We start from the raw sequence: 12,606 nt of genomic DNA, 5'->3' as shown, positions 1-12,606 counted from the left end.
CTTCTATACAAATAGCACACTGTCCGTGCCATCATTGCCCCCAAACAACTTGGCTGTGCCTTCTTTGACCCTTGCCCCCCTTCCAACATACAAGAAATTTAAACACACTTTACACACACTTACTCATACGCAGTAACACACACTCCATCTCATCCCACTTACAAATACATGTTCACAAACACCAAACACCTACACATACAAGAACACATGCATGCCCACAAACACACCCACGTACACTTCCTTGCTCACACACAGAAGTAGAATTTCATGCTTACACACACAAGTACTACATCCGTGCTCACATACATACATGCACGCATATACATCCCACCCGCCCCCGCTTACCTCTCACCGCTCCTGCGCCTTCCTCTCCAGCTGCTCACACAATGCGACCCCGATACACTTCTGTCTCCTCATGCCGGTTAAAAAGAGTTTAGGAAGAGCCCTCCCGACTTTTCACAGATTTCTTCGATGGACTTCATTCCAAATAGTGTACCACATTCAAGCAGATAACTACGACTATTGAAGTTCAGGTTTTTAGGTCATCTCACAAAGCAGTGCCAACTGAAATCAACAGATACACACATGCTGAGAGACCTAAATTTTTAGCTTGCAAGTTTAGGCAGAACCTTGCCAGAGTTAAAAGTACACCTAATGAATGCTGCGATATGTGAATGTGGTAGAACCAGCAATATGTACTCAATTTCCCAGGGCCATCTTTAACGTGGGGCAAAAAGATCAGCTGCCACGGGCTCGGTCATTCCTGGGTGACCATAGCAGCTGTCCCTTAAGCCCGCCGAAACTGAGGTCCGCTTCTATAGGAACGCACAGGTCTTCTGCTTACCTCTGCGTTGCTCCCACTCTGCTCAGGGGATGCAGGAACTCAGAGTCATGTCATGTAATGTTACGCCAAGTGACCCTTCTGCGTTCCAGTTTCCCCTGGGGAGTAAAAGACAAGTGGGACGACTCATCTGCCAATGAGTAAATGGATGAGTATTTGTGAATGAGTAGCTGAATGAGTGAATGAATAAGTATGTGTGGTAGCATTATAGTGTGGGGGAAAAGATGGCACAGGCGGCTGTTTGGAACAAGCATTCCGCAGGCAGGCTGTTTGGGAGCAAGTGTGGCACAGACATGCTGTTTGGGGACAAACATAGCAAGTTACATGTATTCAGTCTGGGTGCTAGGCAGGTCCCGTGGATGCAATCTGGGTGCTAGGACTGGCCTCTGGTGTGTGTGACCTGTGATCTATGTCTATAATTTACAGTTTCCATTCATTATTTATTTGATCTATGCATTAAATGCTTAGTTTGCTTGTGACTTTACACTTGATCTATACTTGCAGGGCTGGGTTTGTGTATTATTTAGTTGTTCTTTACCTGCAATGCTATGATTCATGTGTAATTTATTAATACCTGCAAATACAGTGTTTGTGTGTCTTATTCATTTGATCTATACCTGAACTACACGAGGGAGGAAAACACTTGTGGCACAGTGTTTGATAGTTACTGACCCCCGCAGACCGACCCATCCACCCCCAACAAGAGCTGCAGTTTTGTAGATGCTCTAACCCAGTTGTCTAGCCATCAAAATGTTGCCCTTAAAGTCGCTCAGATTCTTACACTTGCCCGTTTTTACTGTTTCTAACACATCAACCTTGAGGACGAAATGTTCACTTGTTGCCTAATGTATCCCACCCACTGACAGGTACTATGATAACAAGGCGATCAGTATATTATGTAACCAAACCCAATTGTAGTATATAGTAAGTAAACAAATGTTTCTCTGAAAAAAACATTGTGTGCCACACAGCTCCTTGCTGATAGGTATTCACTCTCTCTACTTAGACTTAATGCACAGACTTAATTTTCGTTTGAGGGCTAGAGACTATTGCACGTTACTCAATGATTATTGCTGAAACAGCATTCCAAATTTGCACATCAGCTTTGCATTATCAAATATTATCCAAGTACTCTATCCATTGAAGTCTTTTTACTTCCTGTACGACTGAATCCCTTTATGAACTTGGGATGTTTATTTTCCCTCTTTCCCCGAAGCTATGCATGTGTAGCAATAACCATCCCTTTGCCCTTGAGCATCAGTGAAGCAAACTCATGCCATTTTTTTATTTAGGTAAATGAGCTGCGTGCACAGGTCGTTTACATTACCAACTCTTGACAAGCAGCCATCACTGCTGGTTCTTGTGCATGTGCACACGCAAGCTTGCATTCCCTATGCCTATGTTCTCATGATGGAACGGTCCCTAGCAATAGAACGCTAGCTAGCTGAGCAGTCTGGTGTATTATAAATCAAAAGGGGAATAGGAAACAGCTCTGCAAAGTGTTTTATGCAGAATCCTTAAAAAGCATGGGCAGATATAAATGGCCTCATTTTTAGAATGTTAAGCATCTAGCCATTTATAAAGTTTTGGAACCGTATGCCAGTTTACAAGCACTTTATTAAGCTCTTGCATTTTTTGCTAAGGTCTCAAAATAGTTCATATAAATGTATGAGTTTAATTGATGCTAAAGGTCCTTTTGAAATACCGTGTTCTGATTGTTGAACGAAAAAAGAAAAAGAGAAAAACAGCAGAACTGGGCAGTCATTGGCACAGACCCACCGAACAGTATTTGTTCTACAGTATTGCATTTGGCAACAAGCTTGGCCTTGAAATCTTAGGTGTAAAACAGAAGTCAGTACAGCCAGTGGTGTAGAAGTACACTGCTCTCTATGAAGGTCATTTTGCGTGTGGAAATCACGACACCCTACTTGCCTTTTGTTAAGGAGAACAGGCAGCGCAAGCAACAGAAGACTTAACTATGTAGGCTCCTGCACCAAGTCATACTGGGAAATCAAGATCAAAGTGGCAAATGCAGGGCATGAAACAAGAATTATCCTGTTTTTATAGTAGACTATAATCCACTGCCAAGTCTGGTAGGTGTCAAGCAAACAAGAGAATCGATGGGAGCACTTTCAGGGCATACACACAGCCACAGCATTCGCAGAGTTTACACTGGAGCAGCCTGACAGTGTGCATCATGTATTCAGTGGAAGAAATTACCTGCAGGGAAAATAGCTGGGGACAGACTGAGGGGAAAACGCACATGAGACCATGTAGCTTTGAATGCATTTAAGCACATATAAAATGTATGGAGTACCTCCCTTAACTAGCAAGGCTTCACAAATTAAAATCATTTTCATCATTTCGGGAATAGAGGGGGATGGCTATTATGAGTAAGCTGCACTACCCCTTCATAAAAGGTGCTGTTCCACTTAAATTCAATTTACAAAAACATTAATATATTTATGTTATATAAGCATTTTTATTAAGTTGAACAGTACTTTTAAAGAGGCTGTGCTGCTTGTGTGGCCAATCTTATGGTTTGCAAAACATGCATATTGTTCCTAGCTGTGCATGCTTGGTTATATGGAACTTGGAGTACAAAACATGAGGATTTTATTGAGCACGTGAGGAAAGGAGACAAGTTGGAAGCTTGTTATTGCTAAAGAGCATGATTCAATTAAGGAAACCCCCCACAAAGCCATCATGCACCAGGTATAAAAGATAAGCAATACGATGAGTATAGTTTAGATCTTAGCCAACTGAAATTGGTTTTAAGAAGCTTGAGTGTTACAATGGGCTGAGGTCACCTTCGAGGCTTCATTGATTGTATACTTATATCTATTAAGATTCATTTTATGCCTTAATATGCCTGTAATATAAACAGAACGAGTACTAACAACTGAAACAGAATTGTTATTTTCTCTTTAAATAAACAGTAGTTTGTGTACTTTTACCATTGGCCCTCTCCTGCCTCTTTTTGGGCAAATCACTCAGCAGCTGCTTGCATCAGGAATAAGCCATCAAGGAAGGCTGGTGGCCATGGCATCTGATACCCACAACTATTTCCAACACAAGGCATGAGTCTTGGGGGTAACTCCCCACCTGCATCAGCCAGAAGGAATGCTTCACTCAGTGTGTCAAAGATCGCTGTTGCTTACACCAGATTCTCACCCAGTAGGCCATCTACATTCATTGCACCTTGTCAATGACTTACTCCATAAATTGTATCATTTCTAGGTTCACACAAAGTCAACTCACAGTGACATCACATTTGATCAAAAACAACTTCGCTACATCATTTAGATAAGGAGAGCCGTCAGCCCAACTCTGTAATATAAAAAAATGAATTCCATTTTATTATACACACTGTATTGTACTTTAGAGGTTTACAACGCAAGGGGCCCCAATGTTTGGCAATGCCATAATGTAGTGCAATTTAATGTATTATCCCTTCAGATTTTTTCCATCTTGAAATATTTTTATTGAAGGAAGATTCCATGAGAAAAAGTCATACTTGTGCATTCAAGTAAAATCAGTGTATTTGTATCCTTCAGCATCACAACCAAAATAAAATAAGTGTTTTTATTTGAAAATGTTACATACAGTACATCTTTTTCCAACTGCTCATGATAAATATTTAGACCAAAGTTACTACCAATCAACCTGAAACAAACTGCAAGTCTCAGAGAGAAACTATTTCAGGGTCTAAACACATTAACCCCTGAATCAGGAAGTCTAGTTCACCAATTCCACAATACAGAACTGTGGACACTAACAAATCTGAATGCTAGAGGGGGATGGGCATCACGCAGGGCTTAATCACTTAGTAGGTTAAACCTTCAAAGGAGAGCCAATACAAACAAGATGCTCATGACATACACTTTACACATTTCAAAACAGAGCAGTTAAGTGGTAAGCAAACTGTATGTACAGAGCAGGTGAAGGAAAGGAGAGATCAGCTCTTTGATCTGGTGCAAAATAAAATATGCCTAGTCTATTCCCCTATGGAACATAATGCACAAAAGCAAATAAATGTTCATAATTCCATAAAACCAAAACAGAGGCACAAGCAGGTATGCATAAATAAAAACTGGTTACTGTTCATCTTAAACCTGTATATTGGTACATATGGAAAGTTAGGACTGTAAAAACTACCTTACAGATAAAATTTACTTACTTTCAAGTGTAACTCAAGCGGTTCTGGGTAATATCCAGATAATAGGTCAATATATGGCAGTGGGGGGGGGGGGTTCTTGTACAGAATCTTATGACAAAAGCCATTATAAGCCTCACAAGACCATGTCAAAGTGTTTTAAAAATATAAAAATCCTCCATAGGTGTGGAAGACAATCACATCTAAGATGCTCTGTATTACCACATAATACAATTAACAGGATTGTAGGCATTGGTCAATAAGATGCCAAGGAGATTAAAGAGAAGGGCGTAGGTATTACATATAAAAAGGTCAGGTGTGGTGCCAAGTATAAATATTAACTAGTCAGCAGGAACATAGTTGCCATGCAACTGCATCATTTGCAAGGAATGGGTGGTGGAAGCATGTAACATGGCTAAGCTGGTAGCAAAGATAGCAGCGTTTATGGAACTATGACATTACTGCGTTGACTCAGACTTTTCTGTGCAAAATTGAATGATCCCAAAAATATATTTATGTGAAACCCGCCTTCTACTAATAAAAATACTTGCTTAAAAAATAGGCAGCAAAACAAAAGACATTTACACACATGATCAGAAAAACTTGCATCTTCTCCACACCATACAAAGCATTTAAGTGTTACATACTATTGTGGTAGTGGCAGACATGATCCTTGGAAATGTATACTTAAACCACATTTGGACTATTCAAGATAACTCACATATGCAGCTATTCATTATTTAAACACAAGCCATAGATCCCAAGATGACTTTTTGCAAAGCTTTGGGTGTGTGTGAATAAAGCAGACTATATCAGGTTGTCATTAAGTCCAGACTTGATATACTGTAGCAGCACTGATTTTCATCTGGTTACAGTTATTGGAAGACCTAATCCAAGCCTTGCCTATAAGGGTTAATTAAGTTTCACACTTGTTCCTTAGGAAGATAGAGGAGGCACACACTATAAAGTCTTCCAGCATATGTCACTGAAGGAAAAAAAAGTGAATATTTAAATAAAAGCAGATTTAAAAAAAAAAAAAAGCATTAAGGCACCTCGTTTATATTATGAGCTATTTAAAAAGGACACAAAAATAAAAAGCAATGCAAAGTTCAGTTTCTATCTAATGAAATGTTTAACGGCTATCTAAAATTTCAACAATTGGGGGGGGTGAGACCAAATAAAAACATACTAAACGAGGGACTAACGTGATATCAGTGTCATTTGCTGAAGTAACCCACACAGTCCAAGTTAAAAACCAAGAAGAAAGTCTCATATGTGACTCTCATCTTCTTTCAAGACCTCATCAGAATTTTGAGGAAGGACAGAAAGTTCGTTATTTGATTTGTGCTCAGAATCGGCATTAGCTTCCTGGCTTTTTTTCTTGTCTTCTGCTTTCTGCTCTTTCGCCACAAGTCTGTAGTGAATAGTCATCCCGATGAAGAGGTAGACTGAAGCGACGATCAGTACAATCCCACAAGCTTGATACGTATACTTGTAGTCGCCATACATGTCATTTAATTTACCTACAATTGCATTAAGAAAAAAATTCAGTCTTTCAACTAGTATACATTTGTGGAATTTTTAAAATCTCACAGCAGGAATTATGGGAATGGGTGGATTAATTCAATTTATAATTGATAAAACATTAAAGTTATTCAACTACAGCCTTTCAGGTAAGAGATGTACCTGAACTCAACACTCAATCCATATACTAGAGTTTTTCTTGCCCTTACTGCTCATCAGTCTCTAAGATAATCATCCAAGATCAAAGCACACCGATAGATCATTTGAATTCTATTAGGCCAGAGAAGGAAATACCCACTACAATCTTGGTCTATTTTTAGGTCTGTATGTAAAATTATGTTATGCACTATATGACAAAAAGATTGTCTATGTAACCTAGTCAGTTCTATGCTAAACACTAGGGTTATCAAGTTTATATTGAGCCATTCATACATGTGTGTATGTGTAAAATAAAAATTATACACAAAAAACAAAAACACAAAACAAAAACAGACAAGGTTACATTACCTAGCAGCGGTGGACCCAGCAGCACAGGGCAGCATTCCACAATGGTCACCAATCCAACTGCACTGGAGAATCTCTGGGCTCCGACCAGATCCATCAAGGTTTCAAAGAGAACAGAGCTGAGCCAACCAAAGGCAAAGCCAAAAAACCCAGCATAAATGCAAAAGCCAACATACGAGGTTGACAGAGGAGCCAATAGATGGCAAACTCCATTGTACAGCACCGATACTGCGAAGAAATACTGAATTTTTGGCCTTACCCATTTGGTGTTTGCAACCATGCCCATGGACGGCCTTGCAACCATATCAACAAAGGCAAGGATGGAAAGCAAGAAGGCTGCCGACTCATTGGAAATGCCCTTGCTCTTTGCATAATTACTAAGGAAGACTAAGGGGGCAAAAAGTCCAAAGAACATAATCATGTGCCCAGATAAGTATATTAAGAAGCCTCGATGAAGGAAAAGAGTTAAATCTAAGAATCTGTTGATAGTCTGGAAGACTGTTGGCTTGGTTTTTGCCTTGCCTTGAATAAGGTTTTTGTTTGCATCCCCATCTTCTTTAGAGGTACATTTTACAGCTTCTTCCAAAACCTCTTTGGTCACTTTCTTTTTTGGATCAGGTTTTGGCCCGATAGGGCGCATCAAGGACCCAGCAACACAGCAATTTAGCAAGAGTCCCCCAAGGATCAAAAAGCTTCCTCTCCAACCAAATATGCTATAGAAGTATTGATTCAGAGGAGCCAATGTGGACAGAAATACAGGGCTACCTGCCATAGCCAGTCCATTTGCAATCGGTCTTTTTTTAAAGAAATATTTGCCAATCATTGTCAAGGCTGGGTTTAGGTTGAAGGCAAGTCCAAACCCTATTTTAAGAGAAAAAAAAAATTACATGTATGCATTTAAACATGTTTCATAAGTCATGAATGGACATGTTTTAAATTGGAGCCTTTTCTTCACCTTGTTAACAATCATAAATGCAGTCAAAGTTTTTCTAAAACTCTTTACTGGAAACTAACGGCAAGCTCTCAGGGAAAGGGTCAAATGCATTTAAGTGGATTCTATGTATGTGGCATGCATGAGATGCTATTATCAGGACAGATCTTCCTGAGCATTGTACACTTGCCTCCAGTCAGCTCCAGAACTGGCTCTGTAAACCCTGCTGAGACCAAAGTGCACGTGTGGAAAGTTCTGCAATTTTAATGGGAAGACTTTGGCTGCGTCAAGCAGCCAATCAGTGGCAAAAGCAATCAGATCATAGCGGAGAGCTGCTGTTGCAGCAGCAAGGCAGCTTCTTCTGTGTCCCCCCCCCCCCCCCCCTTGAATTAAGAACACAGAGTGCTTTAATATGCATTCTTCTATAGTGGAATTGTCAGGGACATTATATTGTGCCTTTCAGCCAATTGCATCCTATAAAATGATGAAACCAAGATATCAGCGAGTCATGTGAAGAGGTTTTATGTAGCCATAACATGACTAGGAAATTAAATTAACTTACCTCCAATGACACCGATGCAGAAGTACAACTCTGTCACAGTGTTACAGAAGGAGGCTGCAATTAATCCAGTTCCAGCAAGACAGCCACCACCTATCATGATAGGTCGACTTCCATACTTGTTGACCAAGACACTGCTTATAGGACCTAGGGAGAAAGAAAAGCATTTCAGACGGTAGTATTGGTGGACTTACAAATACACAGTCATCTATTTGGCGAGTGTAATATATATATATATATATATATAACGTTTTACATTGAGTGTTAAAGTACAAAAAGTCATCTTCAAACATCTTCCAAATTATCAAGAACAGGGCTTTTAAGCGACTCTGCCAACAGCAAAGTTAACATCATGCCGTTTCTACTATACACCGGAAGTATACAAGTGAACCAAACATTTTTTTAGATCACACATAAGCTACCAATCAACCAATCAGGACCAGGTGCTACCAGTAACTAGGGAGACTTAACTCTTTACACCAAGTCTGAGAACAGCTTCAAATAAACACTGCTGCCTGATGTTCATGGAGCACCACTATGATTCTTAGCCAAATATTAACTCATTTATTGGCGCTTTTTGCATGGTGCCTTCTAAAGTGCATTTGTTTCCGTACGAATGCATTTTACCATTTCGTCCAAATAAATCAATAAATGCAACATCAGACCAAAAATTTTCCTTTGTTTCGTCATTCCATCGCCGCTGCTGACATTTTAACTACACTAAGAAGACAGCCTAAATAGCAGCACAAACGGCAGTGCATCAGTTCATTTCACTGTGACTGCTTTATGTGACACTGTTTGTAAAATGCTCAGATGCAGCCAGAGTGAGATTGTTCTGTATGAGACTGTGAGCCTCAGTCTGCCATTTCTCAGTGTCTAAGACTAAGGTTAACCAGGTTAATTTTTGACCCATCCATTGGTCTCAAAATGGCATATAGGGGGAATAAGTCATCTCTGGGGGGCAGATGTGAATAACTGGTGGGCAGGTTGGCAACTGAAAAGGAAAAAAAAACATTTTTATTAAATATGTAAATATGAAAAAGTTTACATGTAAATTAGTATTTACTAGTGAAACTGTCTTCTAGTATAGTCTTATTCAGGCTATTTTTTCCCCTAAATTAATATTCAGATGGGGGGGGGGGGGGGTCATCTTATAATTGAGTAATATATATATATATATATATATATATATATATATATATATATCTCTTTAGAAGAGCCGTTTGTCTTGTAGGCCAAGATGCCAATTTCCTATGTAAGAAATAGTACTTTGGTCTGATTTTTGTGTGGGGCTTTGGATTGCATTCAATGGATAGGACTCGTACCTGAAGAACTCTTTGTATTCCTTTTTCATGCAATTGTCAAAGGTTGTGTTTCACAGCTGCGGCGACACTCTACTATTCATTAGTATGGAGAACATAGAGCTTTGTTATCTTTAAAGCAGCCTTCTAAAGATCTCCCACAGCAGTAAAAGCAACAGTCTGTTAATCATGCACAGTTAACAAAACAGCTCAGCATAATCAGTGGCAACTCAGGTCAGACAGATAATCAGAGTTTGAGGTCTGATTTCAACCCAATAGCTTTCCATCTGACAGGAGCTGAACTGTGCAATTTTTGCCAAGGGGAGGGAAAGCCAATGCTAAACACAGCTAGTCATGGATTGGGACCAATACCACGAAAGCAGCATGAACTTGCCTAACAAAGGAAAGGGATCAACAACTGATGCTTATTTTTCTAGTACGATATGATTACTAAAAGGTGAAATCATAATACCAAGCTACAGTGACCACTTCTTTCTAGGTACAATACAAATAGCAACACTGTCGATACACACTTTTCTTAGCCATGGCCAATAAACCCACTTTGCTTTCAAATTAAGCACGTATGAAAAGGTGCATGCTAAGGTCAATTGCTGGAAGAATGTGAGAGTCATTTTAACTTACTGACTAGGGGATATTCTTCAATGTAAAAAGTTGTTGTCCGCAAATTTAGTTTGCCATTATAAGCTTACCAGTAGAAAAGTGTGCAATTATTTACTTTTGAAACGTTTAGCAAGGATGGAAGTGTAGCACTGCCAAAGCCAGTTTACATCTACAAACACCACCCTACAGAAGGTTAGAGAACACACCATGTTCTTTATGGCTCGAGTCTTCCTACTCCACAGCATTGTTTCACATTAACGTGCTCAGCTGCAAAGGTAGTCAAGCTTACTTATCCTGAAAAAGGGCGACAGTCCTTTAAATAAGGCTATATTTACATGATAAACAGGCAACTGGTGTGCATCAGATTCCTGCATTGCACAAAAAAACCTCCTGAAACAGTGGCTGCGAGACATTATATTAATGAAGGGCAAGCCATTCACTTGGCTGAATGGATCAGTACAGCAAACCATTTGTTACACTGATGTTGCCTGCATAAAGGAATACTGCTCTTACCTTTATCTCATGTTGCCATCTGACATCACTGTACAGGGATGGACAGTCAGGCCACGGCAAAGGCGTTACCAGGGCATTACCCATGATGTTGGGTTGAACAAAGATCAGAATAACAGCCCATGCTGCTAGCATGGAAGCTTGTTACACAAGCTATGGGGCAGTGTAGGCAAGATGAGAGGGCTTTAGAATCTCTGCAGTGTGCGCCAGAAGACACTCCGTCAAGTGTCAAAGGAATTATGCAAAGTTAATAAAATGATAAAGCTACTGTCCTAGAATAATTTGGCAAGAATTAAACTAATTTCCATGTACTCTTGCTTGGGTTACAATCTTTAAATTTTCATCTTCCGAAAATTGAGAGTTCGGGTATCCCTTAATTTACTTTTACAAGCCATTTAATACAATTCTACGTAAACCTGGCATATGCAGGCTGTTATTGAAAACCAGATTAAGTCATAAGCTTTTAATATTAAAATGGTATACTAGCAACAAGGCTTACCTCCTGCATACATCACAGCCAGCATAATGGAAGATATCCAGGACACTTCACTACTTGTCGCTCCAAAGATCACTTCAATATCTTTGAAGAATACTGTGATTGATTTGGGGAATGCATAGGAGAAGCCAATGGACACAAATGCTCCTACAACCACCACCCAACCCCAGCCGCCTTCGGGTGGGGTGTAACCCACTGGACCTCCAATTGCAGGTGGCATTTTCTTGAGTTCTTGAAGACTCCTTTTTTAGGAGGGAAAAAAAGAAAAAAAAAAAGATAAAGGTTAGTTTGTTGGTGTGTTTTAAGTTTAGACACTGTAAAACAAACTTGTAGTATAAATCTTCCACCAGATTGCGTCAAGGACAAAATGCACAGATTTTGATTTAATATGTTAGCACTGGATATTTTTTAATCCAGGGAATGAGGAATAATCTCTTGGTGCAAACAAGGTGTGATTCTAGCATAGTACATATCCCTACTTTAATCTAAAAACACTGTTACCTTATTTGCCCGATTATAAGACAAGGTTTTTTCCCCAGAGCAAATCTCAATCATAATTAAATATAAAATAGTTTATATGAATATTTACTGGTAAAACATTTTTCCTATAGGGTAGTCTTATATTAAGGCTCTTTTTCCTAAATTAATATTCAATTTTTTTTTGGAGGGGGGGGGTCATTTTATAATCGAGCAAATACAGTATATGCATTCGTTGATCTATCTACTATGTTCAGTGCAAGTTTGAATTAATAGGACCATAGTTGCTTAACAGAATTAGAACAAAGTACCATCACCAGCATAGGCTGCCACTTCTGAAGCACAAGTTCAAGGTCACTTCAGGGAAACCCAATTTAGAATACTGGAAAAAAATGGCTGGATGGCACGGTGTCTCAACCACGTTTCCGAAGATCACATTACGTTGTCATGTGCTCTAAATGAGGCAGCAGTTATGTCATTGGTATTATAGGCGTCCTGATGATATTCAGGAGGTCATATACTAACAGGTTAAAAAGCAAGCTGCCATTACAAAAAAAAAAAAAAAAATAAATAAAAAAAAAAAAAAGTCCTGATAAAGTGTATTTGGCAAGCATTTAGGGAGTAGAACACTTGACTATATAATAAAGACAGACAGAAAAAAAAAAAAAAACCCAAACACAAAGGGT

General features: G+C 39.3%; 1 protein-coding gene across 1 annotated transcript; it reads right to left on the bottom strand.

The window, feature by feature from the left end:
- Positions 1–6,266: 6,266 nt before the first annotated feature.
- Positions 6,267–11,663, bottom strand: LOC149298414 (monocarboxylate transporter 1-like). Its single transcript, XM_089487534.1, has 4 exons — positions 11,447–11,663; positions 8,519–8,662; positions 7,029–7,886; positions 6,267–6,520 (listed from the first exon to the last, which is right to left on the bottom strand). Exons 1-4 carry the CDS (start codon positions 11,661–11,663, stop codon positions 6,267–6,269), a joined length of 1,473 nt encoding a protein of 490 aa, XP_089343660.1.
- Between the last annotated feature and the right edge of the window lie 943 nt (positions 11,664–12,606).

The sequence above is a fragment of the Sceloporus occidentalis genome, unplaced genomic scaffold, assembly GCF_023333645.1.
Source record: "Sceloporus occidentalis isolate IW3139 unplaced genomic scaffold, rSceOcc1.0.p SCAF_33, whole genome shotgun sequence".
NCBI classification, from domain to species: Eukaryota; Metazoa; Chordata; class Lepidosauria; order Squamata; family Phrynosomatidae; genus Sceloporus; species Sceloporus occidentalis.
The sequence above is the reverse complement of the archived record's forward strand: the minus strand, read 5'-3'. Positions and strand labels throughout refer to the sequence as shown.